The sequence below is a fragment of the Carassius carassius genome, chromosome 30 (assembly GCF_963082965.1).
Source record: "Carassius carassius chromosome 30, fCarCar2.1, whole genome shotgun sequence".
Taxonomy (NCBI): domain Eukaryota; kingdom Metazoa; phylum Chordata; class Actinopteri; order Cypriniformes; family Cyprinidae; genus Carassius; species Carassius carassius.
This window is the reverse complement of record NC_081784.1, coordinates 28356616-28383143: the sequence shown is the minus strand read 5'-3', so window position 1 is coordinate 28383143 and position 26528 is coordinate 28356616. Positions and strand designations below refer to the sequence as shown.

Genomic DNA, 26528 nt, shown 5'->3' with positions numbered 1-26528 from the left:
AATTGTGACAACTGTTGTGACTTCTTATCTAACATTGTTATATCTTTCCTTGTGTCCTCCAGGAAAGCGGATTGAGCAGCTCAACTCAGCCTTTGCCAGCTCCCAGCAGTTCCATCAGACATCTAAGGACTTCCAAGCCTGGCTGAATCAGACTCTGCAGGAGCAGTGTACGCCACAGCCCATCTCTGCTAATGCAGAGAAGTTAAAACATTGTCTCAAGGAGAACAGTGCCGCTCAAAAGGCAATTAGCGAGCATGAAGAACCTTATAACACCATCATTAAAGAGGGAGAAGCTCTCCTCCAGAGCACGGAGGGGGCAGAAAAGGTGGCCCTTCAGGGACAGCTCTCTGCTCTGAATTCTAGCTGGCATGATGTGAAGAAAGGTAATGCTGAGAAAGCAGAAAAGTTTCAAGGGGCCTTGGAGAGGGCACTGAAGTACACAGAACACTATGAGAAACTTAGCTCATGGTTGCAAGAGGTTGAAGACAGGGAGAAGAATGTGAAGCTTAGCGCAAACTCAGTGGAGATTGAGGGCTCCCTCTCACAGTTGAAGGCCATCCAGAAAGATGTTGAGAAGCATAGAGGGCAAGTTGTGATGATGAATGCAGCTGCAGACAGCCTCCTGGAGGTAGTCACCTCAGATGGAGATTCAGTTAGGGAGGAGAAGGTAGCTATTGGTAAAAGAGTCGATAAGCTGACAGAAGATTTAACGCTTAAAAGAGAATCATTAGAAAATATCTCACAGAAGCTAAAAGAGTTCAACGACTTACAGAAAGAAGCCAAAGGGCAGCTGGAGGCTGCCAGGAAACAGCTTGATTCTCACTCAGCTTTGGGTGTCCAGGCCTACAGCAATAAGAACCTGACCAACATGAAGGCTCAGCAGAACAGCTTAGAGGGTGTCCACAACCAGGTTGAGCATCTTAAAAATGTTGCAAAAAGTCTTGTGGTAGATGCCTCTGAGGTGGAAGGTGTGACAGACCTTCTTCTTCAGGCAGACAGCTTGGAAAAAGACCACATGTCAATTACCAAAAAGGTAGAGGATGCATGCTCCACCTTGGAGAACAAACTGCAGGGCATTGGACTATTCCAGAACAGTATTCGTGAAATGTTTGCAAACTTCACAGACCTGGACGATGAGTTCGATGGAATGGCTCCTGTAGACAGGGATCTTGACACCTTACGGGATCAGCAAAGCACTGTCAAAGACTTTGTTGCTAGACTTCAGGATCTGATGACCAGCACAGCCAATGGCAGAGACAGGTGCAAAAAGATGCTGGAGTCAGAGGCCTCTCCAGATCTCCTGGGTCTGAAGAGAGACTTGGAAACCCTGGGGAAGCAGTGTGGAAAGCTGATGGACCGAGCCACGGGTAGAAGAGAACATGTTGAGGAGACCCTCAGTCATCTGGAGGAGTTCTACAGCAAGGCGCAGGTGTTTAGCCATAAACTGAGCAGTGCCGAAAAACAAGAGGAGTCCCAAGGGTCTGTTGGCTTGGAAACAGAAGTCATTAACCAACAACTGGAGTCCTTCAAGGTAAAATTAAGATTCATTACATATCTCACCTTGTTCTGTTCCCCTTCTAGAAGATCCATAGCAGTCACTGACATTTGAAAGGATTGATAGACTGCGAATAAGAACTGTGCAAGTTGTCCATTTCACGTTTAATGAAAAAAATGAGATAACTTTACTGTAAATGAACATGTTTTTTTATTCCCAGATGACATCATCCTCAAAAGGCTTCACTAAAAATAGTAACACTGCAGTTAGTGAATATGAAGTAGTCTCACACACATTAAAGGTCATGAAATAAACGTTAGCTTTGAATTTTAATATGAACTAGATCTGTTTCTACAGTGGCCCCCAAAATTATTTGGACAGGTGAAGTGTGTAATTTATGCACCACTAGTGGCACCCAAATCTTTATTTATTTTTGAGGGAAAATGCATGTTAATGAACATTTGTATAAAATACAGAATGTAAACGAGCTGTATTATAGCAACATACTAAATATTGACTGTCTTCAGTGTTGCATTGTTCAGACAAATGCACACTATTGGTTGAGCCAGTGTTGTTACTGTATGTTGGGCCTAGACTGTAATTACATATGTTGCAACTAGTGGCACAGAAATTACACTTCACCTTACAATTATGAACGCCATTTTATTATCAACAAAATGTCAAATCAAGTGCTACATTTTACATTTAAATAATTCTACAAAAAAATATGAAATGTATTCTAAGTTATTAAAAGTAAAAAAGGGGGGGCAGCTGTTTTAGTGGCATTTTAGGGGCAACTGTTTATTGAAATATCAGCGATTTTACAGCAGGATGTGTTTGATCTGTTAGCCACATGTTAGACCTGTCTGTAGACAGATCAGTGTGAGCATCTGCTGCTAACAAAAGAGCACCAGCTGATGGGGCATTGTTGAGAATGTGCGGAGAGCCAGCTGGGGGCCAGTGGGGTGCTGTGTATCGTAGTGGGGTCTGACTTCTGCTCTTTGCCCTGTTGGTTAGCACTCGAGCAGGCCTATACATTCAACTGCAAAAAAAAGGCTTTTTAAGCTCTCTTATTTTTAGCTGCAAGCTAATTCATTTTTTTCTGAATTTAGTTACAGTATAGGAAAATATTCTGTTCTTGTGCAAAATATTAGAAAATTGATTATGCTATATTAATCTGTTCAGCCTTTTTATTTTAGAGTGTTTAATTTAGTTTTGGTTGCATTTAATGCTTATTTATTATGTTTCTATCAACGCATTTAAATGAACGTTCTGCCATTTATATATATATATATATAAATCTGTTGACAGTTATACGCTCACAGCAGAAGTAGTATGTAGTGCACAACAATTTCTGTTTGTGACTGTGGTTATTTTGGTTTGTTTTTACAAACTGAAGGATGAATTGAAATTATTTTTGTGCAACAGATGCAAATGATAGAGCTTAACTTGTATATTTTTTTAGCCAGCAATTTTTTTTTGAAGTTGACTTCATCTCTCAAAAATGACATCTTTGTCTTGGTCAGTTGGATTCTTAGACTTATTTTGACTCCCTATTTCAAGTGGTACATCATTTGTAAAAGTATGCTATTGCTGGGATTTCTGGATTGTTCAGATGCTCAGAAATGTAGCTTATTCACCCAAATACTGGAGCAAAATGTTCTTTCTTTTCTTTTGTTATGGCAACGCTGCGTGTTTCCCTATTATAATCAAAAGACTTGAAGTTGTTTTATCTGTTCTTGTTATAGTCTAATTACAGTACTACTTAAGCGAAATCAAAGGAAATATTAGGATGGATCATGGGTAATATTGGTATATTATTACAACAGTGAGAACCTGCTGAACCCAACATTGTGATATTTACAATATCTGACCTGGTTAAAACCATTGTCATGACTTAAACTGTGATAAAACATTGTCCAGAAAGCCTTTAAAAGCTAAAAGAAGCTTAACCTATATTTGGACATGCATCTGAATCAAACACGGACATCCATGCACTGTGATAAAGCATCAGCTGCCGCTCTTTGTCGATCATTTGGCCCCTTGTTGTTCAGTCTCCCCCATTCTTTTTGTTCTTTTCAATGTCTGGATGGGTGATCACGGCTACATCAGCTGCTTCTGGAAAATCAGCTTTGTTCTCACTGATATGGCCATTAAACTCCACAAAATGAACCAGATCATGAAACACAAAGGCTGGCATAGATTCCTGTGGATTTTCTTTTTTTTTTTAAGTCTGATTCTGTCATTTAAAAATATAAATGTATGAAGTTTCTTGTTTAACCAATTTTTTTTGTTTCTTCAATTCACTTTATTCATTTGTGAATAAACCTAATATGTAAATCAACTCACAACATGCTGACTTGCAGGACTTGTTTGGAAATGGAAGGGTTGTTAGTCTTCTTAGTCTTCCTTCTACTTAGACATGACATTAATGCCTAGTGCAAACCTGTGGGGATTTCTGGCTCTTGAATCATAGCTGTTCGTAATTCCATAGATGATGATGGGAAAGGCTCCTTTGTGAAGCCCCCAGTGTTGAGCTGACTCATCAGCCTGACTCACCATACAAATGCCCGAGAGCACAGCACTAGAACTTATGCACATTGTTGCATTATGATGAAGTTGTTATTTCACAGCGATCATGTTGCATGGGATGTTGACGGAGAGAGAGAGAGATAACGTTTTTGGCCCAAAGGATCTCAGCCTTTGAGTGCTTGAATAGTGCTAAATAATAGTTCTGCATTTCAGTGCCTGTGGGTATTGTTCGTGTGAATGGTGAGAGATTTTGTTGACAGAGTTTTTTTTTTTTTTTGGATGGGGAAACATCCCTGCCCTGTTTCTGTGCACAGACAGCCATTGTTTCCCATCATGTCTGGTTTTAAATGAATGGTTTCATGCATCAAAGTTTTTGCTACGTACAAATGTTTGGTCAGAACTTCAAGGGTCACAAACTTATGTGCAAATTATTTGTAAAATCATTCTTGTGTAAAGTGTCACATTTTACATTCATAATTATTCATAAACAAATTACAACGAAATTCTGCTCGTTTTTATAAATGTGATCCCCAAGTCAAGCAGCTGTAAAGCACAGCAAATGGTCAGGTTTATCAAAATACAGCGCGTCATAGGAAGATAAATCCCTTTTATTTGCTTCATGAGACATCTATGTGGCGTCAGCAGCAGTAAACACATCTCAGAGACATTAGAGATCTCGGACCTTGGAACTATGAAAACTAATGTTCTGCTCACACGCTTCCCACACATCTTTGACCTCTTCACCTCTGCCAGCTTCCTGATTTCCTCTTTCTCCTAACACAGAGGCAGTGTATTGATTCCCAGACACCCACGCGCTGTTCACTACTCCCTTCAAACACTAAGTTCAGTTTTACATTTGCAATATTTCATGCTAACTGCAGTGTGCATGGACATGATAATGACATTGTAATGGCCTCATTACTTATACACAATTGCCAACTTCAACTAAAATCTGAGCTGGTGCTCAATGACTGACAAAACCTCTTGTTCGCTATGTAGGGCCTAACAGAATTGAGCATATGTACTGTGAAGTTCACTACAACATATCCAGAGATTATATTTACATTTACACATTTAGCAGACAGTTTTATCCAAAGCAACTTATGGTGCATTCAGTCTATACATTTTCTTTTTACCAGTATGTGTGTTCCCTGGGAGTTGAACCCACGTCCTTTTGTGCTGTTAACACAATGGTCTACCACTGAGCCACAGGAATTACATATGACAAGTAATGTTGAAAAGTACCAGAAACAAAACTGCATTCTTTATTTAGTCTACCCTTCAATCCTTTGCTTCTCCCACTTTGTCCACTTGACATGAAAAAAGACCTGTCATGCACTTGGCACAGGTTACGGTGTTTCATTACCCCCATCTAGTTCCTCCCTCAGCATTCCGCTGTAATTATGAGACACTACAGGCTCTTCTGAGGCTCCAAAACACCAGGCAGGGAGGAGGAGAAACAAGGGACGGAGAGGGCAAGAGAGCGGAAAGCATATCTATTTCTGCCTTGTGTGATGTCATCTGAGAGATAGTGCCGGTCGGTTTTGTAGCTTTGCTTTTTTCTCTCTCTCTGCCTTCCCCTGACAAGAGGAGGAGAGCTGTTGTCAGACCAGAAGCACACTAAGAATTAAGTCAAATGGGACACGGAGACAGAAGGGGAGAATTAAAAGAGGGTCAAGCGTCTACCAATCAGCATGCACCCGCACAAATGGAGCTGTGGCAGATGTTGCCTGAATAATGTGAGGGGGGCGGGGCCTTGAGCCCTGTGCCAGGAGGGTGTCTGTCATTGCCGGTTGGACTACAAGAGAAGCAGGAGCGGCTTTTTGTTTCTCCTGGAGCTTATGGCTTTGTTTTCCCAGATTTGAGGATTTGTATTGGGATATGCCAGCATACGGGATACCTCTGTGTGGATAACTGTACAGGAGTTATCAGGAAATTCTAAAATTCCAAGCACTGGATGATGACTGTGATGGAGTTATAAAGAACTAAGGAAACAAGCAACAATGACAAGTTGTGACAATGGCGAGAAATGCAAACCAGCAGGATTGTCATTTTGGAAAAGGATGTATAAGAGGAAGAAGTGATGTGTATTAGAAATAACAAAACAAACAAACAACAAAACAAAAAAAACAACTATTAACTTTATTTTCATCATCTCTATAAAAGATATGTAATAAAATGTATAGTATTTTTGTGGTATTGTAATTTTTTATTTTAAATTGTATACATTAATACACATAGCCATAAAAGGTCTATAGTTTTATATACTGTTGTATTTATTTTCTCAAGTTGTCTTTGGGGTAAAGTGTTGGCTTTTTTAAGTTTCTTTTATGTTTTCATGTCTGTAAGGGATTGTTGCACTGAAAAGCTTTACCTCATTGTTATTAAGTCATAATGGGCAAACCTCTGAGTAGACCAGACTGTCTGCGGCAGAACCCTTCTTGTGTAGGCAAAGGAGAAGAGGAGGACCTCAACATCGATGACTGTTACGTTCCCCAGAGGTCCATTTATGACACAGTGCGTCTGAATGAGCAAATTGACTCGGGCTCTAAAGGCAGCCTGACCTCAAGGCACTTAGTCGGCACGTTACCATATAGCCATCGCAACCTGGACATAAGCGCACTCTGTGGGAACGGCATCTTGGCCTCCTCCAGTGCCTTTGAGCTCCGCAGCAGGGAGGCAGTGCGCTTTGACGAGCGGCTGGTGTTTGATGGCTTGAAGCTTAATGGAGATATTATCCGGGGTGCAGACACCATGTTATGTAAGCCACGGCCAGTGGGCGAGAAAAAGGAGCCGGCACAGTATCGCCGTTCCAGGTGGACCTTTGCACCCCCAAACCTCAGCGAGTATGGCAGCTGCAGTGGAACGCTGTGCAATGACGGAATGGGTCGAGAGGGAAGAGGAAGCAGTATGACGAACTCTCTTAACTCAGAAGGCGACTCAGGTCTGTGTAGTCCCACTGTGGAAAGAGAACAACGAAACTCACGAGCCCAGAGGCGACCCGAGTCTGGCACAAGAAGCCTTTCTTCTGCTGAGGGGGTGCACGTATTTGGGGACCTGAAGCCAGGGTGTTCCCTCAATTCTGGTCAGGAAGAGTTCCCCTTCTCCCCACTTAAAGACAGATTACCCACTTCGCTGTATTACACAAACACATCAACATTTGGAAGCCAACAACCGAACAATACACACAACTCAGACCTCAGTGTGGGTCAGCACACTGTTTCTAATAGCGATTTTTCAGCTATAAATGTCAGGACGCTGGCAGAGTCAAGTAGTAAAACACACAACTCCACAACATTCTCAGGATATGAGGAATTACCCACAGCTGAACTTCCCGAAGACATTTGTTTGGAGGGTGACTTTGAGCTGCTCAGTGTTGTGGTGACAGAGCCAAAGACTCTTTCACATTGGCAGCAGAATCTAGAACAACATGAAACCAAGGACGAAAAGTGTTATGAATGCGAGCAAAGAGTTACGGACTCAAAAATGGCAGACTTGGAGGATTTCTTGTTGTTAGTTGAAAGGGAGGCAGGTTTCTCCAATGGAATAAAACATGTGGATGATGAAGACATAGAGAGTCTATTAACATCCATAGCTGAATGTTCTCAGATGGAACTTGTGGCCTTTCCTTCCACCCAGGTACCCCAAAATAGCCACAAATGTTGATCATTTGATTAGTGTTTCCTGGGAGGCTGGCTAGTGCCATTCGGCCTTAATCAGATTAGTAGAAGCTGAATTAGGTTTATCGTGATTGCTGGTCAGTGACTCAGATGTTGTGATTGTGCACAGCTGGCTGTAACCGAGTCGCAGCCGCTCATAACAACCAGTTGCCTGGCCTTAGAATGCACATAGTGCCCATTTCTGTGGAAGAGCATCACCTTATAAGGCTGCTGGCTACAACATATCTAGTTACCCTGCTGAAAAGACCAACCTAGCTGGCCTCTAGCATATGTTTTGGATGTTGGTCCACAGAACAGTATTGTAGTAGTAGCTACTATATGTTGTACACATTTATTTTTTTGCTTGGTACTCTTACTGGATCTCAACAAGTCTTTTTTTCGTTGTTTTTATCTGCTAATGAATTACAAGAGAAACATCTAAGACTAATTTGTTTTTTATTTGAGAACTCCATATAGTGTTCTTAGCTAGAGTGACCTCTACTGGGGTTTATTTAATGATTGCTTGAATATTATGGAGATTGAATTGCTTAGATTTTTCTATTGGTTTTCAGTGTTCTTCTGTATTTATCACTTACAGGTTTTCCACAAGGATGTCATTGAGTCGCTGCAGAGCCAATTGCAGGAACTGAACACACTGGGCCAGGCACTGATCCAAAATGCAGCCAAAGGCACCAGCACCAAAAAACTTGATCATGATCTAGAGGAGGTCAACACCAGATGGAACACCCTCAACAAAAAAGTAAGACCCTCTCTTCATCCAGTTTCAAAAGCGGTTTACATTTCAGTTGATGATGTGCAATATCATGTATGAATCAGTTGATTTCTTTGTCCACTGCACTCTGGAATGCTCATAATCTTTTGATAACAATCATAATGTTTGCCAGTGTTTGGTGAGTAACTGACAAGGGGAAGTTGGGGCCTAGTGGTTAGACAGTTTGACTCCTAACCCTAGGGTTGTGGGTTCGAGTCTCGGGGTGGCAATACCAAGACTTAGGTGCCCTTGAGCAAGGCACTGAACCCCCAACTGCTCCCCGGGCGCTGCAGCATAAATGGCCGCCCAATGCTCCATGTGTGTGTTCACTGCTGTGTGTGTGCACTTTGGATGGGTTAAATGCTGGACAAATTCTGAGTATGGGTCACCATACTTGGCTGAATGTCACTTCACACAAGTAGTGATGCCTTTTTAGTAGTTTAAGACTAGTCCGTAAATAGTGTAACTAGGTTTTATAACAAGAAGCGGTGTAGTGTAGAGATTCTTACCCCAATTTCTAGCATGTCAGGCTATAGTTTTAAGGTAGTTTCCTTAAAACTGCAGTATGTGTGATCTCCTCAGGTTGCAGAGCGATCTGCACAGCTTCATGAAGCCCTGCTGCACTGTGGCAGGTTCCAGGATGCACTGGAGTCCCTTCTCAGCTGGCTCACGGACACCGAGGAGCTGGTGGCCAATCAGAAGCCTCCATCAGCAGAATTCAAAGTGGTGAAAGCACAGATACAAGAACAGAAGGTATGATGTCCATGAGAATTAGTAGACTGAAATCTGTCTTTTGGTTTTACACATTACTGTATTCTTTCTGCTGGCTCCGTCTAGCTCCTGCAGAGACTGCTGGATGACCGGAGAGCTACGGTGGAGCTGATTAAGACAGAGGGACGGAAGGTGACAGACTTAGCTGATACTGTTGATAAGGAGAAGATTGCAAGAGAGATTGAATGCCTGGGGCAAAGGTGGGACACCCTACTTAAGAAAGCTGAGAACAGGTAAAGCTATGAACACAAATCTATTTAGGAAATGAAGTCCCTATTGTTGGCAAATAGAGTCAAATAAGACTAGACTACTATCACGTTTTGTGTGTGAAGCCAAAAAAAAAAAAATCCTCGGGTGGACCAATCCTAGGTTCCAGCTCTAAATAAATATTGGTTCTTATTTTCTGACTCTACAAATGAAAAAGACAAATTATATCTTATGAGCAAAGTACTTTGTTTTCTCTCGGTACAGTGTAAACAAACCCATTCATGTGCAGACATAAAACTAACTGCAATGTTTTTGGCAGACAAAAGCAGTTGGAGAATATTTTGGTGGTGGCACAGCAATTCCATGAGACCCTTGTGCCTTTGATGGAGTGGCTGGCAGCTACTGAAAAAAGACTAGCCAACTCAGAGCCTATCGGCACCCAGACGTCCAAGATAGAGGAGCAAATTTCTCAGCATAAGGTGCAGAACCATCTGTAGCGACAGCGTAGTCCCATGTCCATGTTTAGTTTGTTTGTCATCGTGTTTAACTTTTTTTATCCATTGCCTATTTTCCCTTCATTTCTGTTGTTCTTGTGTTCTCATTTGACACGTTCTTTTTCTGTTATGGTTTCCCCACCCTGGTTGTGTGACTTCCATGGTAATCAGGCTTTAGAGGAGGAGGTTTTGGGCCGTGGTAAGATCTTGTACCAGGCCATGAGTCTGGGCCAGTCTCTACGGGCGGTCAGCTGTGTGGATGACAAGCAGCTGGTGCAGGCAAAGCTTGACAACACGCACAGCAGCTACATCGAGCTGCAGGAGCATTGCCGCCAGAAGTCTGAGTTATTGCGGCAGGCTTGTGCTAATGCACAGCTCTTTGGGGAGGACGAAGTGGCCCTAATGACCTGGCTCGATGAGATGCACACCAAACTGAGCGAAGTCTCGATCCAAGACTACACGAGGACTGTGATCGCAAAACAGCATGCTGAGCAGCTGGTACTTTACAAGCTCCTCCTCTTAAGGCTTCCTTCCCGTTTTCATTTCATTTGTCTGTTTTCAGTGGTGTGGTATAATTTGTATCACTCTGTCAGAAGATGCTGGTGACTGATGTATGTTTCAATGTCCAGGCTCTTCATGAAGACATTGAGTTGAGGAAACTAAATATTGAACAGGCCATCGTAAATGGGTTAGAACTGCTGAAACAGACCACAGGTGAGATTAAAAAAATCCTGAAATTCAAATATGTAAAACATTCAATATTTTTTTTTTATATATTTGCATGACCTGAGTCAACATTTAGAAGGTTTCCTGATAAATTAAATGTTTTCTGTGCTCTGAAAATGTGTGAATTTCTGTCATGGGTGCAAACTTTCATTCAGGCGATGAGGTTGTCGTCATCCAAGGTAAACTAGATGGAATAAAGACAAGGTACTCAGAGATCAACACAATGAGCAACAATGTTTCAAAGACTCTGGACAAAGCCCTGTCTCTTGCTACAAAGCTGCAAAACACCCATGAAGAGCTGAACTCCTGGTTGGAGAAGGTAGAGTCTGAGCTGGCCACGTTTACAGCTCAAGAGCCGGTCGGAGAGCAGCTCACTCACTTACAAGAGAGGCAGAGAGTAAGTGTCAGTAATGCAGCTTTTTTTTACCCATAGGTGAAAAAAATCACAACTGAGATCTCAAGTGTTTCTGCTAGGCATCTAAAATGGCAAACAAACTGAGTCTTTTAACTGAGTCTTCCCCTCATTTGCGTACTTCATAGTTTCAGAAGACTCAAAGTCTTAAACTGTGCTTAGATTTGCCAGACCAGATAATTTGGAATATGAAATCCAATTTTATAGCTCTGTAAAAAATACATTTTAGGAGAAAGAGATAAGGCATATCTGATTTTGAATCAAACATGATTAAAATACTGTGTTAGTCCAACAAAGTGGTTGCAAAGATTCCTTTTAATGGAGTGTGTATCTATGTAAATTGTAAATTCTTAAATGTTTTCAAAAATAGTTAGAATAATAAGACACAATAGGGATGTTTCCAATCAAAGTGAATCAGAATCAACAATGTCCATCTTTGCACTGCAGAGGTGGCACAGAAACTGCATCTGTGTTCATGCAGAATGTTTAATGCAGCTCAGAGATGCCATGAATGCATTTACACTGCAGTTACAATTGCATAAATAATGTTATGAGACTAATGTTTGATTGATTCAACCAGTTCGGTAAAAACAGGTGATTCATTCAAGAATGAATCAAGTGACAGTCTTTATGAATGGGTCATAAATCCATTAACTTGCCTGTTCAAATACTCTGAATAATTCAGGAACAAAACATCAGTGTTGATCAGAAAAACAACAGTTCTGCTGGACTCTGTTTAATTATTTTTATTGATTGAAAAGATCAAAACAGTAGATATTGAGAATTAAGTGTCTAGAATGTATGGTTGTGTGACAAATGAGCATCCAGCCATCTTACAGATGACCACTCTGTTGATGGTGATATAAGATGTTTTGATGCTAAATAAGTAATCCAGGTTAATTGAGGAAAATAAGACACTGGCTAAAAATTAACTTGTTTACACTGTATTTTAAGATGCCATTGTTACAGCCTAATTAAACAAATATTTACTAAGTAATATTAATTAAAAACACGTAACTAAAGGATTGGGGTTTGGCTGAGGATTAGTTGCTTGTTATTATGCAAAATTTACTCTTGTTCCTATAGTGGTCACACTTTATTTTAATGTCCAATTCTCGCTATTAACAAACCATTAACTACTGTATGACTTTTGCCTCAATAAACTCCAAATTTGTTGCTTATTAATAGTGAAAGTGAAAGTGAAGTGACATTCAGTGACCCATACTCAGAATTTGTGCTCTGCATTTAACCCATCCGAAATGCACACACACAGAGCAGTGAACACACACACACACTGTGAACACACCCCCGGAGCAGTGGGCAGCCATTTATGCTGCGGCGCCCGGGGAGCAGTTGGGGGTTCGATGCCTTGCTCAAGGGCACCTAAGTCGTGGTATTGAAGGTGGAGAGAGAACTTTACATGCACTCCCCCCACCCACAATTCCTGCCGGCCCGGGACTCGAACTCACAACCTTTCGATTGGGAGTCCGACTCTCTAACCATTAGGCCACGACTTCCCACAAGTTAGTAAGGTAGTTGTTAAGGTTAGGTATTGGGTAGGATTACGGATGTAGAATATGGTCATGTGGTATAAATGCTTTATAAGAATTAATAAACAGACAATATGTTAATAATAGCATGCTAATAAGCAACTAGTTAATAGTGAGAATTGGTCCCTATACTAAAAGTACATGCAACTTTTAGGGTGCTGCAAAATATAGTACGACCAAAAAAATCTTCACAAAAAACTATAACAGAAGAAAGATAATTATTTAAAGAATAATATTTAAAAATGCAAAGTGTTTATGATTTCAATATGAAAATATTGTCAGAACTGGTGGATGTATCAGTTTATCACTACTTCTCTATTTGGCACATCCAGACACTGATGAAGGAGGTTAAGGATCAGAAGCCAGTGGTTGACTCTCTGAATGAAGTAAGCAGCGCTCTGCTGGAACTCGTCCCATGGCGAGCAAGAGAAGGCTTGGACAGGATGGTCACAGATGACAACGAGCGCTACAGAATGGCTAGCGATGCCATTACACAGCATGTAGACCAGACCGGAGCTGCCATCTTAAAATCCCAGCAGGTACAGTGGTTCTCAGCTGCTTGGGAAAATAACACTACTCTTCTGTTAGGATGATTCCCAATGAAGTCTGATGAAGCACATCCTGTGATTGCTGCCGAGGGTGATTGGCCTCATTGTGGTGCTAATTCTTAGCGCTTTAATGTCATCTAAACTCATTTTACCCTCTTGAGCCGCCTTGATGATGTTTACATAGTATACTAATGGAGTGTGTGACCCAGATTGATTACGTTTGCATCACAATAGTCAAGAAGACTTGATGAGTTCATGCATACGAGTTTGTAAAATAATATATAATAATTTAATGTCAATTAAGTTTATTCTGAATTGCATTAAATACTAGACGTGTATGTGACATGGACAGTCACATATATGTTCTCTGATGTGCAGTTTGAGCAGGCTGCCACCGCTGAGCTTGAATGGCTGACGGAGGCAGAAAGGAAGTTGTTATGCCTTGGGGATGTCAGACTTGAGCCGGAGCAGACCACAGCTCAGTTACAGGCTCAGAAGGTCAGTTGTGTGTTCATGTGGTCGTCTCTAACCTGCCCTGTCACAGAAACAAACAGTACATTATAAAGCACACATTGTCTAAAGCACGCTTTCTCTTCCAGAGCTTCTCCATGGACATCATGAGACATAAAGATGCTGTGGATGACATTGTGAAGACCAGCGAGGTCATTATGAACAGTAAAGATGAGGCAGAGAAGCAGGCGCTGAGGGTAAATAAAGGAAAATATATAAAGAATTGTATCTTAAACTGTATCAGTGGAGGTTCCTGACTAAAATGGCTGTGGTGTCATACAGATGAAGCTCCAGACACTGTCAGAGAAATACAATGTGGTCAGCCAGCTGAATTCGGAGCGCTGTCTGCAGCTGGAGAGAGCTCATTCTCTGGTCTGCCAGTTCTGGGAAACGCACGATGAACTCTGGCCATGGCTGCAGGAGACGAGGACTGCCTTCACTCAGCTGTCCCAGCCGGCTATTGAGTACGAAGTGCTTCGACAGCAGCAAGAGGAGCTGAGGGTAAGACATACACCTGCTGTAACAGCTATTAAAACTCCTTTAGGTGATGGACACTACACATCAGATGTCTGAAATAAAATAATGATATATATATATGAACTAAATAGTATATATATATATATATATATATATTTTTTTTTTTTTAGCATTGCACTTAATACTGATGGGTTCACGTATATGAACATTAGCTACGTTTACATGCACTCACATAATCTGTTTAAAAACAGATTGGTCGCATAATCCAATTGTAAAGTCTTCATGTAAGCACCTGAATCAATCCAAATGACTTTCGATCTGATTGACATGTGGTGCTGACCTGAAATAATCAGATGAACAGTAAATGTAAACTGTTGACTGTTATGTTGACTATCAGACTATTTTCTCAATCGCATTCAACCACACATGCAGTGCTGTGATGTGTACTTTTTTAGTACGTGTAGATACATTGTAAGAAGTTGTAGACATTTGGACACTTCTGTCATATATTTGTCATGTATATATTTTGTAGTTGATGGTATTTTAATAAAGCAATATGTTGTTTGAGACTGTGATTGTATGTGTGATGGTTTACTGTTTTGCCTTATGCTTAACTGTTGCAAAGTCACGGTAATGCAGCGTCTCGAATGGCTTAGTGCTTTATTAGAACAGCTAAGAGGATAAAGTATTATGTACATCAGTGGCCAGACAGATGCTATTTGAGATCTGCGTGATATGTTGTCGGATTGTGTTTGACCTTTAACAGATTTATTCTTCTGATGATGTTATGAACTATCCATTGCATTTTATTTTGATGATGTTAAACTTTCCGTCTTCAGCAAATGAGGGAACTGATAGCAGAGCACAAGCCACACATTGACAAGATGAATAAAACTGGACCCCAGCTTGTGGAGTTGAGTCCCACTGAAGGGGTGCCTATCAGAGAGAAATACGAGGCTGCGGAAAAACTGTACAGCCAGCTGAAAGTCGACGTCAAGCATAGAGCAGCTGCCTTGGATGAGGCCATCTCCAAATCCACTCAGGTACAGTTCATCGGAGTCATATTATTCCCTTTTTCAGCATTGGTTAAAGGGATAGTTCACCAAAGTTGCTGGTAACCATTGACTTCTACAGTATTTTTCCCTACTATGCAAGTCAAAAGCTACCAGCATTGTTTGGTTACCCACATTCTCCAAATGTTCCACACAAGAAAGAAACTCATACAGCTTGAGAATGAGACAGTGACAGAAATGACATTTTTGTGTGAACTATCCCTTGAATGTTCCTTGAATCCCTTGAAGCAAGCTGTTGCTACCGTACCATTCAGTCTTAACTATGCACATTTCTGCTTGTCAATGATCTCTGCAGTTCCATGATAAGATAGACCCAATGCTGGAGTCTCTGGAGCGCATCGCCGAACGCCTGCGCCAGCCTCCATCCATCTCTGTTGAGGTGGAGAAGATCCGAGAACAGATATCAGAGAACAAAGCGGTGAATGTAGACTTGGAGAAACTTCAGCCATCCTATGAGACCCTCAAGCAGCGAGGAGAGGAGATGATCGCTCGCTCTGAAGGAGCAGACAAGGACCTTTCGGCCAAAGGTAATGGGTATATGGGATCGGGGCTTGTGTGACTACTCGGTTTTAAAGCAGTGTGACAAAATGCGTTCCTCTGTTTTGATTGAAGCTGTTCAAGATAAGCTGGACCAGATGGTGTTTCTGTGGAATGACATCCAAGCTCTTCTGGAGGAAAGAGAGGCCAAGCTCCTGGATGTCATGGACTTAGCCGAGAAGTTCTGGTGTGATCACTGCGCTCTGATCGTCACCATCAAAGACACGCACGATCTGCTGAAAGAGCTGGAGGAGCCTGGAGTCGATCCTTCAGTGGTCAAGCAACAGCAAGAGTCTGTGGAGGTCTGGAAGCTTCGGAGCAGATGTTTCATATTCCTTCGGCTTTGTGCAACATCTTCATAAATGTTGGTTTGCTTTACAGGGCTTTAGAGAAGAGATTGACGGGCTGCAGGAGGAACTGAATGTGGTCCAGAATCTGGGGGCGGAGCTTATGACAGCATGCGGAGAACCTGATAAACCAGTGATCAAGAAAAGTATAGATGAGGTAATGAAGTCAAAGAAGAATGAATGCACCCTTAGAAATAAAGGAATTATAGTTGAGGACAGAATACCATCATATTAAAAATCGTAGTAACTGTGTATTTATTTATTTATTTATTTTTACCATGGAACAGTCTTTTAAAAATAAATACCATTATAACTTTAAAGTGTATCCAGTATTAAATGTATTAGCAGGATTAAAACAAATAATAATGATAATAAAATTAGAGTGAACAAATATTAGCCACTCTGTGTGTAACAGAAGTGCTGGATGAGCTGACGTCACACTGTATAATGTCTGACCACATCTCGTACGTCCCACAGGTGAACTCAGCTTGGGAAACCCTGAACAAGGCATGGAAAGAGAGAGTGGAGAGTCTAGAGGAAGCCATGCAAGCTGCAGTGCAGTTCCAGGACAGTCTCCAGGTTAATATGACACACAGACCACTACCTCCTGATGACTCTGACCACAGATCAGATTATAAAAAACTTCTGACCTCCTGTCATGCTGAATGTGCTCATGAAAGAAAAACCCAAATTTAATGAATGATTCATGTGACGTGATTCAGCCCAAGCGGGCACCAATGCGCAGAGATTTTGAAAGAGAAAGCTTTTTGTCATTTTCATAGTGTACACAGATCAAGAGCGTGCCTTACTTTAATCATGCTAAGCAAATGATTCAAGCTGGTTGCTCAATTATTCAAGATTTATTTCTCATGTATTCTGAGAAAGTCTCCGGTTGTACATGTTTTCCCCAAACTCCAGATATGAATCAAATTGGTTTAGGTGTGGCTCAGTTTTGTTCGTTTTCACTGTCACCTGAGCCTCATTTGTGTTGGGGCTATAAGTGAAACTCGACTCGATGCAAGGTGCGGATGTTGTGCAGCCTGTGACAATAGTTTTCTCCTCCCTGACAGAACATGTTTGACTCGGTGGATATTATGGAAGGCAAACTGGATTTGATGTCTCCCGTGGGCACAGACCTGGAGACTGTGAAACAACAGATAGAGGAGCTGAAGGTATTGATTTACTGCTTGCGTGTGGGAGATTTTCCCATAGCCATGACACATTGCTTTTTGTCAAAGTCATAGTGGATCCAAATCAAAGTAGAAAGCTATTTATCGCCAGCCTCTTTCATTTTTGATTGTTTCATGACTATTTGAGTAATTGAGCTGACAGACCACACAGCAGCTGTGTTTACACAGAGCCATTCACTTGCTTCATCTTACACAGCTGCTTTGAGCCTGCACATTTGTAAATGTTTAACCATTGTCTTGTAGGTGAATTAACATGCTTTTAGCTCAATATTTGATTTGCACATAATTTCTGCAAGACTTTACTAGTAGCAGGATAGGCGGCATGTTATTATAAAGACAGTCAGATATATCTTTAGTTGGGGTGTAACGGTACGCAAAAATCACGGTTCGGTACATACCTCGGTTTTAAAGTCACGGTTCGGTTCATTTTGGTACAGTAAGGGAAAGAAATGGAAACAGTAAACTGCAGGTTGTTAATTACTATAAACTTTTTTTAACAATTTGTTTACACTTTTTTAAATACTTTTTATTAAAATATATATAAAATGAAAAAAAGAATAAGAAATAAAATACTGCTGCGAAGTTCTCCACTAAATAAAATACTCTCAGTCTCAAACCAATATCACATAATAAAATATAATAAAAAATATAAATAAATAACTATGATTACAGTGCAGCATTACCAATCCCTTATATTAAAAAAATATATACAACTTTTCCAAAGTGTAAAGTTGCAGCATCAACAGTTTCAGTTTTTAGACCTGCTCAGATTTCGTTATTGCGTTGGACCGATCGGAATTAAGAGCAAAGGTCTGTTTAAATGCCGACGGGAGCTGCGTTTGAATTACAATCGTTTTTTTCCTAGTTGTAGTGATGTTCACACTCACGTGATGCCTTTTGAAAACCTTAGGCCGGTGATACACTGGCATACTGCACCTGTCAAACATCATCTATTTTGCCGTCAATACTGTTGACGGTGTCCTTTATCAGTAGGCTTTATATTTATGCTCAACATGAAGTATAGATATTGTTGTCGTGAAGACAAGATCCTGGTCTGTCGGCGGTCTCCCTCTATGTCACCTACTGTATCAGCAGCGCGCCAGCGCCGTGTCAGGCACGAATCTGGTGTGTAAAGATATAGAAAACGCGAAGCAGCCTTCACGCAACTGACACGCAGCAGAAACGCCACGCAGCCAGTGTGTCACCGGCCTTAGAATCAGCTGCAGGGCGGGATTTGCACTAAACGCGGAGACTTCCGCCACTTAATATGTTCGTGTGGAAACACGAAAATGTACTTATGTTCCGCGCACAAAATATTGCATTCGGTACACACGTGCACCGTACCGAAAGGCCTGTACCGAAACGGTCCGGTACGAATACACGTACCGTTACACCCCTAATCTTTAGTGAATGTTAACAGTAAGTGGTTAACCCTAATGCAGCGCATCGTGTAATGTGTGCTGTCATGTGTGTGAAGGAGTTCAAAGGTAGTGCGTACCAGCTGCAGATCGAGATGGAAAGGCTGAACCATCACGCCGGGCTCCTGATGAAGAAGGTGCTAGAGGAAGATGACCGCACTTCCATCCTGGAGCCAATGAATGAGCTGAAAATGCTCTGGGACAACCTGGACAAAAAGATCATCAACAGACAGGTCAGGCACTGAGAAGGATCTAAACTTTAAGATCATGACCCATTTAGTGTCTGTAAAGTGATCTATCCCAGGGTGCAACAGGATATTCAAAAGAGTAGCAGATTTTATCCACTGGGAATTTATTGGATTCGATAAAAATCAGTAATCAGAAAGACTATATAAATGTGTACAAATAGGATCAATGTTGTTGCATTTATTGATTAATCATATTAAGTCGTTATTTTTTTTAGATAACTGCGATATCTGTTTAGTTTAATTGTGCCTTTAAATGTGCAGTTTTTGCCATCCTAAAATCAGTTGTGCTTGTTAACCTATTTACAACACTGTAATAAATGTATTGTTCATTCATGTTAGTTAATACCTTAACTAACATTTACTAGACTTGTGCCGGTATTCGGTAATGCGATATATTGCGGTGATTAATATGCACAATATCGTGGGCACTTCTAAATAGCGTGAATAAATATACATGACAAATTATTCAGAATTTGGAATGCATTTTAAGAATATTATTCCCATCAGCTGCTTAAAACGCACAACACCGCTGTATGCTGCTTGAAAGAGCGCATGTGCTCTGATGTAAACAAGCGCGCATGAGAAGCACATGGAGTTACACGTGAGAGACGCGCTGAATGAAAGCACATTCACTCTTGACAGCAGATGGCGCTAAATGCAGCCCTTACCCTGTAAACATACAAATAATCTTAAATAACCATTCAGATTTGTGTTTTCCCTATGGTGTTTATTACAGTGCCAACTACTGAAATATTTAGACTTAATAGGCTATTTATCTTCAAACATTCATTTTTTTTATTTTATCTGGACTACAAATGCCCTAGATATTGTTTGAAAGTGTTTTGATCTTTTATTGTTCATTCACACTTTACATTATGGCTTCATTAGTTAACATAAACTGCCAATGAAAAAATTATTGTGAACATTCATTAATCTTAGGTATTCCAATATTTAATAACACATTGTTAAAACTGAAAGTTGCAACTGTGTTATTTAATGAGCTAACATGAACTAAGACTTGTATTTTTTAACAAAGATTACTAACTTCTATAGTAAATGTAGCTATTGCTCATTGTTTAGCTGTGCATTTATTGAATGAGCACTATGTGATGTCCGAACTGATTACACTATATTTTATGTATTGCACTGTATTTTATGTAAAATCATTTTATATTTTTAAACTGTCTTAAATTAAAGTCAATTTGTAAATAATTTTCATTTTCAAGTTCTTAAATTGCTTGTTGTATTTTATTTTAATTGACTTTTTTTTACTTTCTTTTTGAATTACCATTGTGTACGAAATGTGCTATATAAATAACCTTGCCTTGAATGTTAATGCATTAACTAAGGTTAACTAATGAGGTCTTGTTGTAAAGTGATACCTATTGGTTTTTATAGTTCTTTTGCACTTTAATGTGTAAAACATTTAACTTTTATATATTTTTCTGTATTGCTTTATTGTTTTAAATGTTTAGTTATTTTTGTTATAAGAAAAAAAAGTTATTTAACCTGTTATACTGTATTATAACCACTTTTTAAAACAAAATTTTAATACCGTAATAATACCGTATACCGTGATAAAAACATTATCAATTAACCGCAATTGGAAAATTTGATACCGGCATATCCCTAACATTAACTAATGTAACGTTTTTGTAAAGTGTTACGGCAGTATGTGACATATTTCCAGCAATGCAGACTGTTTTTAAAGAAATTTAGACTACCGAAAAGGAAATCCAGCTGCTGATGTTGATGCCGCAGAGCTGATGTTGTCAACAATACTTGATATTTCACTAGACTGTGTATTCATAACACTGTTGTGTGGGCCTGATCTCTTGTAGCACAAGCTGGAGGGAGCGCTGTTGGCTCTAGGGCAGTTCCAGCATGCTTTAGATGAACTTCTGGCTTGGCTCACTCATACTGAAGAGCTGCTTAATGAACAGAGGAAGGCCTGCGGTGACCCCAAAGCCATCGAGATCGAGCTCGCAAAGCACCACGTAAGTCACTGCTGTTGAGCCTCTTGTCAGATGTCAGCAAGCATTGTTCAGCTCATGTATCGCCATTTCTTTCCACTGGGTAGGTGTTGCAGAACGATGTGCTGGCCCATAAGACCACGATGGAGGCGGTGAACAAGGCCGGCAGTGACCTCATTGATTCCAGTGCTGGAGAGGAGGCACAAGGTCTGCAGAACAAGCTGGAGAACCTCAACCAGCGCTGGAGGACTATCCTGGAGAAGACTGAGCAGAGAAGACAGCTTCTGGACAGTGCTCTGCTGCAGGTCAGGAGGCAATACAAGCCAGCCAGAGACCTCTCAGAGGCTGAGCCTTTCCTAAAATGGAGATATGATTGATGATGTTCTCAACATGAGGCCAAAAACGTCCTCTCTTAATCTTAAAGAATGTGAAAGAGAAGCAGTAAAGCGATAGCTGTCCATACACGCACATGCTCTCACTCAAAGAGTTTACTTTGATGTGAACACCGAGCGCTGATCCTGAACGTATTGACCATACCAATTAAGAAGTAAAAAACAACGTTCCCAATTTTTATTTAAATGTCAAAAATACATTTTTGATACATGTATAATTATTAATAAGTAGAATGAAGAGCAACATTATATGTATCAAATATAATTCATATAAAATTATACTTGTGTCAAACCCTTTTAATTTTCTTTTTATAAGTATAAATAATAAAATATCAATTGTTTATAAACTAGGAAACCTTCTGAAAAAAAAATCAAGATAAGTTGTTTTTTTTTCTCACATAAAGCAGGGACAAAGTTGCTGTTTATTGACTATGCTAACTCTTTTTGACTCCAGACGCCATTGTTCTTGATTCAGAATTGAGAGATTTCCTACAAACTTGCCATTTTTAAGCCTAATAATCTGTGCTCATTAATCCTTGAGCCGGCGGTGATGAATGTGCGGCTCTATTGTTGTGATGCTGGCTGATCTGTTTTCAGGCTCAAGGTTTCCATGGTGAGATTGAAGACATGCAGCAGTGGCTGAAAGACACCGAGCGTCAGCTGTTAGCATCAAAGGCCCTCGGAGGCTTACCAGACACGGCCCGAGAGCAGCTTAACACCCATCTGGTATGTGTTTAATACTACAACAGATCCGCCACCGATGCCCAGCTTCTAACAACTAACCAACCACTGTGATTAATAGATTGATGCAGTAGTTATTGAAAACAGTTTTGCTTGGTTTGGTTTAAGCATTTTATTAGAGAATATTTATCACAACAGTCACACACGAGTTTGGAATTTTCAGTTTTGGCCGAGCTAGTCCTTTAAAACTAACATGAGGACGAAAAACTCAAGAAAAACGCCTCAGTCTAATTGTATGAAAGTGCAATAAAACAAATTCTGTCCAGGTTTTTATGAAACGTTTTATAGACTTTTCACACTTTCTTTTTTCTGCTGATTTGTAAAAAAAACAATAACGCTCAAATAATCGAAATAACTCTCTTTGTATGTCATTAAACACACTATCTCTCTGTGTGTTTGTAGGAGCTCTGCAGTACACTGGAAGCAAAGGAGGAAATATATAAGCAGCTTCTTGACCGAGGGCAGCAGATTTTGACCCTGACCCCTGAAGGTCAAGACAGCAGCACTGAGCTGGACCTACACAACCTGCAGGAGAAGTGGGAATGTGTTCAAGCCAAGGTGACAGAGAGGAAGGTGAGAGTCTGATTTGCTCACTGCTCTCAGTCTGACTCATTCTCTTCATCACTGCGCTGTCGGCTGATTATACTCATGTAGCTGAGACATCAGATCTGTGAGCTGTTGTGCCTTGATGTGGTCAGATGAGTGATTCTTTTTCACTCGAGCACAAGCCCAAAGTGAGTTATAAATCACTAAAAACAAAGTAGAGTTGTCTGCGGTTTCTACAAAGTTGCTGGAATAAACCACTAGTTCAGCCAAACACAAAACTGTGCCTCTCAAAAGGAGAATATTTAAAAGATGAACACGCTTCTCTTTTCCTTACAATAAATGCATATGGTATAAAACTCATAAAACTCCATAAAAGCACCTTGAAAAAGCAAGGTGGAGTAAAAATAAGTGCTGAGTGCTGTTTTCTTAAAATATATAGGTGAGTAAATGATAGCCACAGATTCAGTTCTGCTTGAACTAATATTCAAGTCCAAATCAGATCTGGCTGTCAGATTAATGTCGTTTTTGATTAAGGTCACTTTGGTGTGTTGAATCCAGACTTGGCAAAAGCATTTGTTTACAACAGGAATTTGACCACACACACTCCTGTCAGAACCTCGTCTGTGATAGTCAAGTCATCCTCGAATGTTTGCAGCTTTTACAAATATACCTCCTCACATGTGATGCTAGCCAGACGTCACAGGACATGCTGCCGGATGAGATCATTGAGTGACTGGGATCCAGCGGTGCAAGGGAAGTTCCTGTCTCATATCCTCCTCAGTGACATGAGCAAAATGCTCCAAAATAACTGAAATATCGTCATATTTCACAAAATATCAAGAAGTGTCATTTCATGTCTTGTTACTAACTTACTGTAGTAAGCAGTAGTGTTGTCACGATACCAAAATTATTGTTTCGATACCGATACCTAGTCGATTGCGATTTCGATACTTTTTCGATACTTTTCCTGAAAAGGGAAAATACACTCTCAAATATCATTGATGTGCTTTATTTTAAAAATATCGTAACTTATTCTGTCAGTTGTGCAACCTTTTCTTTCAGAGGAGAAAACTCAGCCAGTGAGCTTTATTGAGCGTCATCTTTTTCTACCGGTCGTGGACCGGCGGCCACAGTATCACTTGTGCTCGCACATGCAGCCTAGTGATGCGCGGGTCGGGTTTTTTTCCAACCTGTGGGTCCTGCTTTTATGAAATTATTTGGCCCGCCCCAGCCCGCAAATAAAGCAAAATTTCTTTACCTACCCCGACCCGCGCATCGGGGACATCACGGAAAATACGTTGCTACTAGACTCATATTTCTTGTTCACTGAAGTTCCTCCCTCCACAGCAGCGCTGTTAGCAGCTCTGTGAACTGTCTCATCCTGTCAAAGAGTTACTCAAGATGTAACGGAGCATGTGATTTGGGAAACGTACAGTTGTCTCTGTACTTGAATCTGAGATGAAAGGAGATGTTTGTGTTTGATCGGCTGTAGGTGAAACTGGAGGAGGCTCTGGTGACGGCCACAGACTTCCATAACTCACTACAAGATTTCATTAACTGGCTGACCCAGGCCGAACAGACCCTCGCTACGGCCTCGCCCGCCTCCCTCATCCTGGAGACCGTCATGTTCCAGATAGACGAGCATAAGGTCAGTGCTCTTTGACATGATATGCAACATGATTTACAAGTCTGACAAAAACTTTCATGCAGCTTACTGTGGCTTATTGCTAAATATCAGCATGAAATGATCTATTTTTTAAATGCATGTTATTGATCTTATTTTGAACAGTTCATCTGTGCACGTTTTGTGTAAAAAAAAAAAATCAGCAACTCATGTAACAAAGGGTAATGTAATAACTACTAATGTAATATAATGTGCATAGCAATATTTTTCTAAAACTTGCTTAAATCCTAAGATAATAATATATTAACAACAAAAATTCACTAAAACATTGTTCTATTATTATAATTGTATTATAATAATGTAATTATTGTTGCTGTTGTTGTGCATTACTTCGTATAAATACGTAAGCACATGAAATATAATAAATATATTTTTAACTGACAACAAAATGTATACATAGTGTGACACACTGTATACAACGTATAGCCTAAAAAAATCCTCTTCGGTAACTGTAACAAGGACGCCGTAAAATGAAGTGTTACCAGTTTAAACATTGTTTCACAGTACATTATGTGCTTGTTTTACTTTATCAGCCCTGATTTCATTATAAGTTGCTACAGTGTGATCATAATCTAATAAATTTCACATGCAATCTATTACATTATGAGAAAAAAATCGTTCTTGCACTTGAAAGAAACAGTACTTTTCCAAAATATGTTTTTTTTTTTTTTCTTTCTTAAAATGGATCTGCTGGAATTGCAGGTGTTTGTGACTGAGGTGAACTCACATCGGGATCAGATCATCGAGCTGGATAAGACAGGAACACACCTCAAGTACTTCAGTCAGAAACAGGACGTGGTGTTGATCAAGAACCTCCTGCTGAGCGTTCAAGGCCGCTGGGAGAAGGTCGTGCAGAGGTCAGTGGAGAGAGGACGCCTGCTGGACGATGCCAGGAAACGTGCCAAACAGGTGGGAGAGGAACTCATCTAACAGCCATGCTTTGTTTAATCACACATCCTCGATTGATATAGTCACTATAGGAGTGATTGAATCACAGAGAACTTCATTTTTTTGCTTCTTTTGCGACTGATCGACGCAATGATACTCTTTTATGTTTGATATAACACACCTAAATCGTCAATACATGCACACTGTGGGGATTCTTCTTTATTGTGAAAGCGTCTGCATAAAGGGTATAGGATAAAATAAATGTAGAAAAATACAGGGAAATTCCTGTATTTTCCCTGCAAGACAAGACCCAACATTTGTAATTCCCGTGCATAAAGCCAGAGCTTCACAGGAATGGCTTAAAACAACAATGTTGATGTCCTGGAATAGCCAAGTCAAAGTCCAGATCTCAGTCAAAATTGAGAATTTATGAGGGGACTTGAAAACGGCTGTGCACTCATAAGCTCCATGCAGCCAGACTGAGCTGGAGCTACAAAGAAGAATGAGAAACATTATAATAAAGACCTACAGTATCAACACAGCCTACTTTGGAAATTGCTGCCAAAGGTGCATCTGATAAATACTGACCTGAGGGGTTGACTGTGTATGCAAACGATTATTTAGTAACTGTAATCAATTTTTTGCAAACGTCTTGGACATGACAGAATATATTTTATCTTTTGCTCAGTGTTAAAAATGGCAAAATAAATTCTCTGTGGTTCAATCATGGAAAAAACAAAATGCTGTTATATACTGCATACTAGACTGATGGATTCTCATGCTCTCGTCTTCTGCAGTTCCATGAGTCCTGGAACAAACTGATGGAGTGGCTGGAAGAGTCCGAGAGAACGCTGGACTCTGAGCTGGAGATCGCTAATGATCCGGACAAGATCAAGACGCAGTTAACCCAGCACAAGGTGACCGACACCTGTCCTGCACACGTCTGCTATTAAGATGTGATCCCATCACACCATTTACACCTGGTGCCAAGTTATATAAACACAGCCACTATGCTAAAACTAGCTAAAGAACTAGTCTGGCCAACTAGCAGTTGACCTGTCTTAAAAAAATGAGAGACTTAACTTGTAAGAATAGACTTAAACTGTTTATGCAACCAGTCCACTGGTATTAACATGTGTTCCTAATGCCTCTCCTGTGAGCACTTGTGTTCAGTTTTCATCGAGACGCTTCCCTCTTATTTTGACACACTACATCACTTTCATGGGGATGAAAACTGAACAAACAAACCCATGTCACACAGCATATGAGCAAGAGGGAATGGAAGCAAATAAAAAGGGTTAGGAGTGCAGCTGTAATTGGGGATTGGAGGTTTGAATG

General features: G+C 40.4%; 1 protein-coding gene across 2 annotated transcripts in view; it reads left to right on the top strand.

Moving 5' to 3' along the window:
* The window catches only part of LOC132110986 (dystonin-like), a 158164-nt gene that overhangs the window by 101571 nt on the left and 30065 nt on the right, over positions 1 to 26528 (top strand). For both annotated transcript variants that reach the window (XM_059518140.1, XM_059518141.1), the window contains 26 exons: positions 63 to 1531; positions 8285 to 8446; positions 9041 to 9211; positions 9296 to 9462; positions 9756 to 9915; positions 10102 to 10428; positions 10560 to 10644; positions 10812 to 11053; positions 12951 to 13157; positions 13545 to 13664; positions 13766 to 13873; positions 13959 to 14177; positions 14993 to 15196; positions 15522 to 15753; positions 15839 to 16065; positions 16145 to 16267; positions 16588 to 16689; positions 17181 to 17282; positions 18778 to 18951; positions 20808 to 20963; positions 21047 to 21244; positions 21929 to 22057; positions 22475 to 22645; positions 24111 to 24266; positions 25005 to 25211; positions 25988 to 26107. In XM_059518140.1, coding sequence (XP_059374123.1) covers positions 63 to 1531; positions 8285 to 8446; positions 9041 to 9211; positions 9296 to 9462; positions 9756 to 9915; positions 10102 to 10428; positions 10560 to 10644; positions 10812 to 11053; positions 12951 to 13157; positions 13545 to 13664; positions 13766 to 13873; positions 13959 to 14177; positions 14993 to 15196; positions 15522 to 15753; positions 15839 to 16065; positions 16145 to 16267; positions 16588 to 16689; positions 17181 to 17282; positions 18778 to 18951; positions 20808 to 20963; positions 21047 to 21244; positions 21929 to 22057; positions 22475 to 22645; positions 24111 to 24266; positions 25005 to 25211; positions 25988 to 26107 — 5738 coding nt within the window. The remainder of the gene's footprint in view (positions 1 to 62; positions 1532 to 8284; positions 8447 to 9040; positions 9212 to 9295; positions 9463 to 9755; positions 9916 to 10101; positions 10429 to 10559; positions 10645 to 10811; positions 11054 to 12950; positions 13158 to 13544; positions 13665 to 13765; positions 13874 to 13958; positions 14178 to 14992; positions 15197 to 15521; positions 15754 to 15838; positions 16066 to 16144; positions 16268 to 16587; positions 16690 to 17180; positions 17283 to 18777; positions 18952 to 20807; positions 20964 to 21046; positions 21245 to 21928; positions 22058 to 22474; positions 22646 to 24110; positions 24267 to 25004; positions 25212 to 25987; positions 26108 to 26528) is intronic.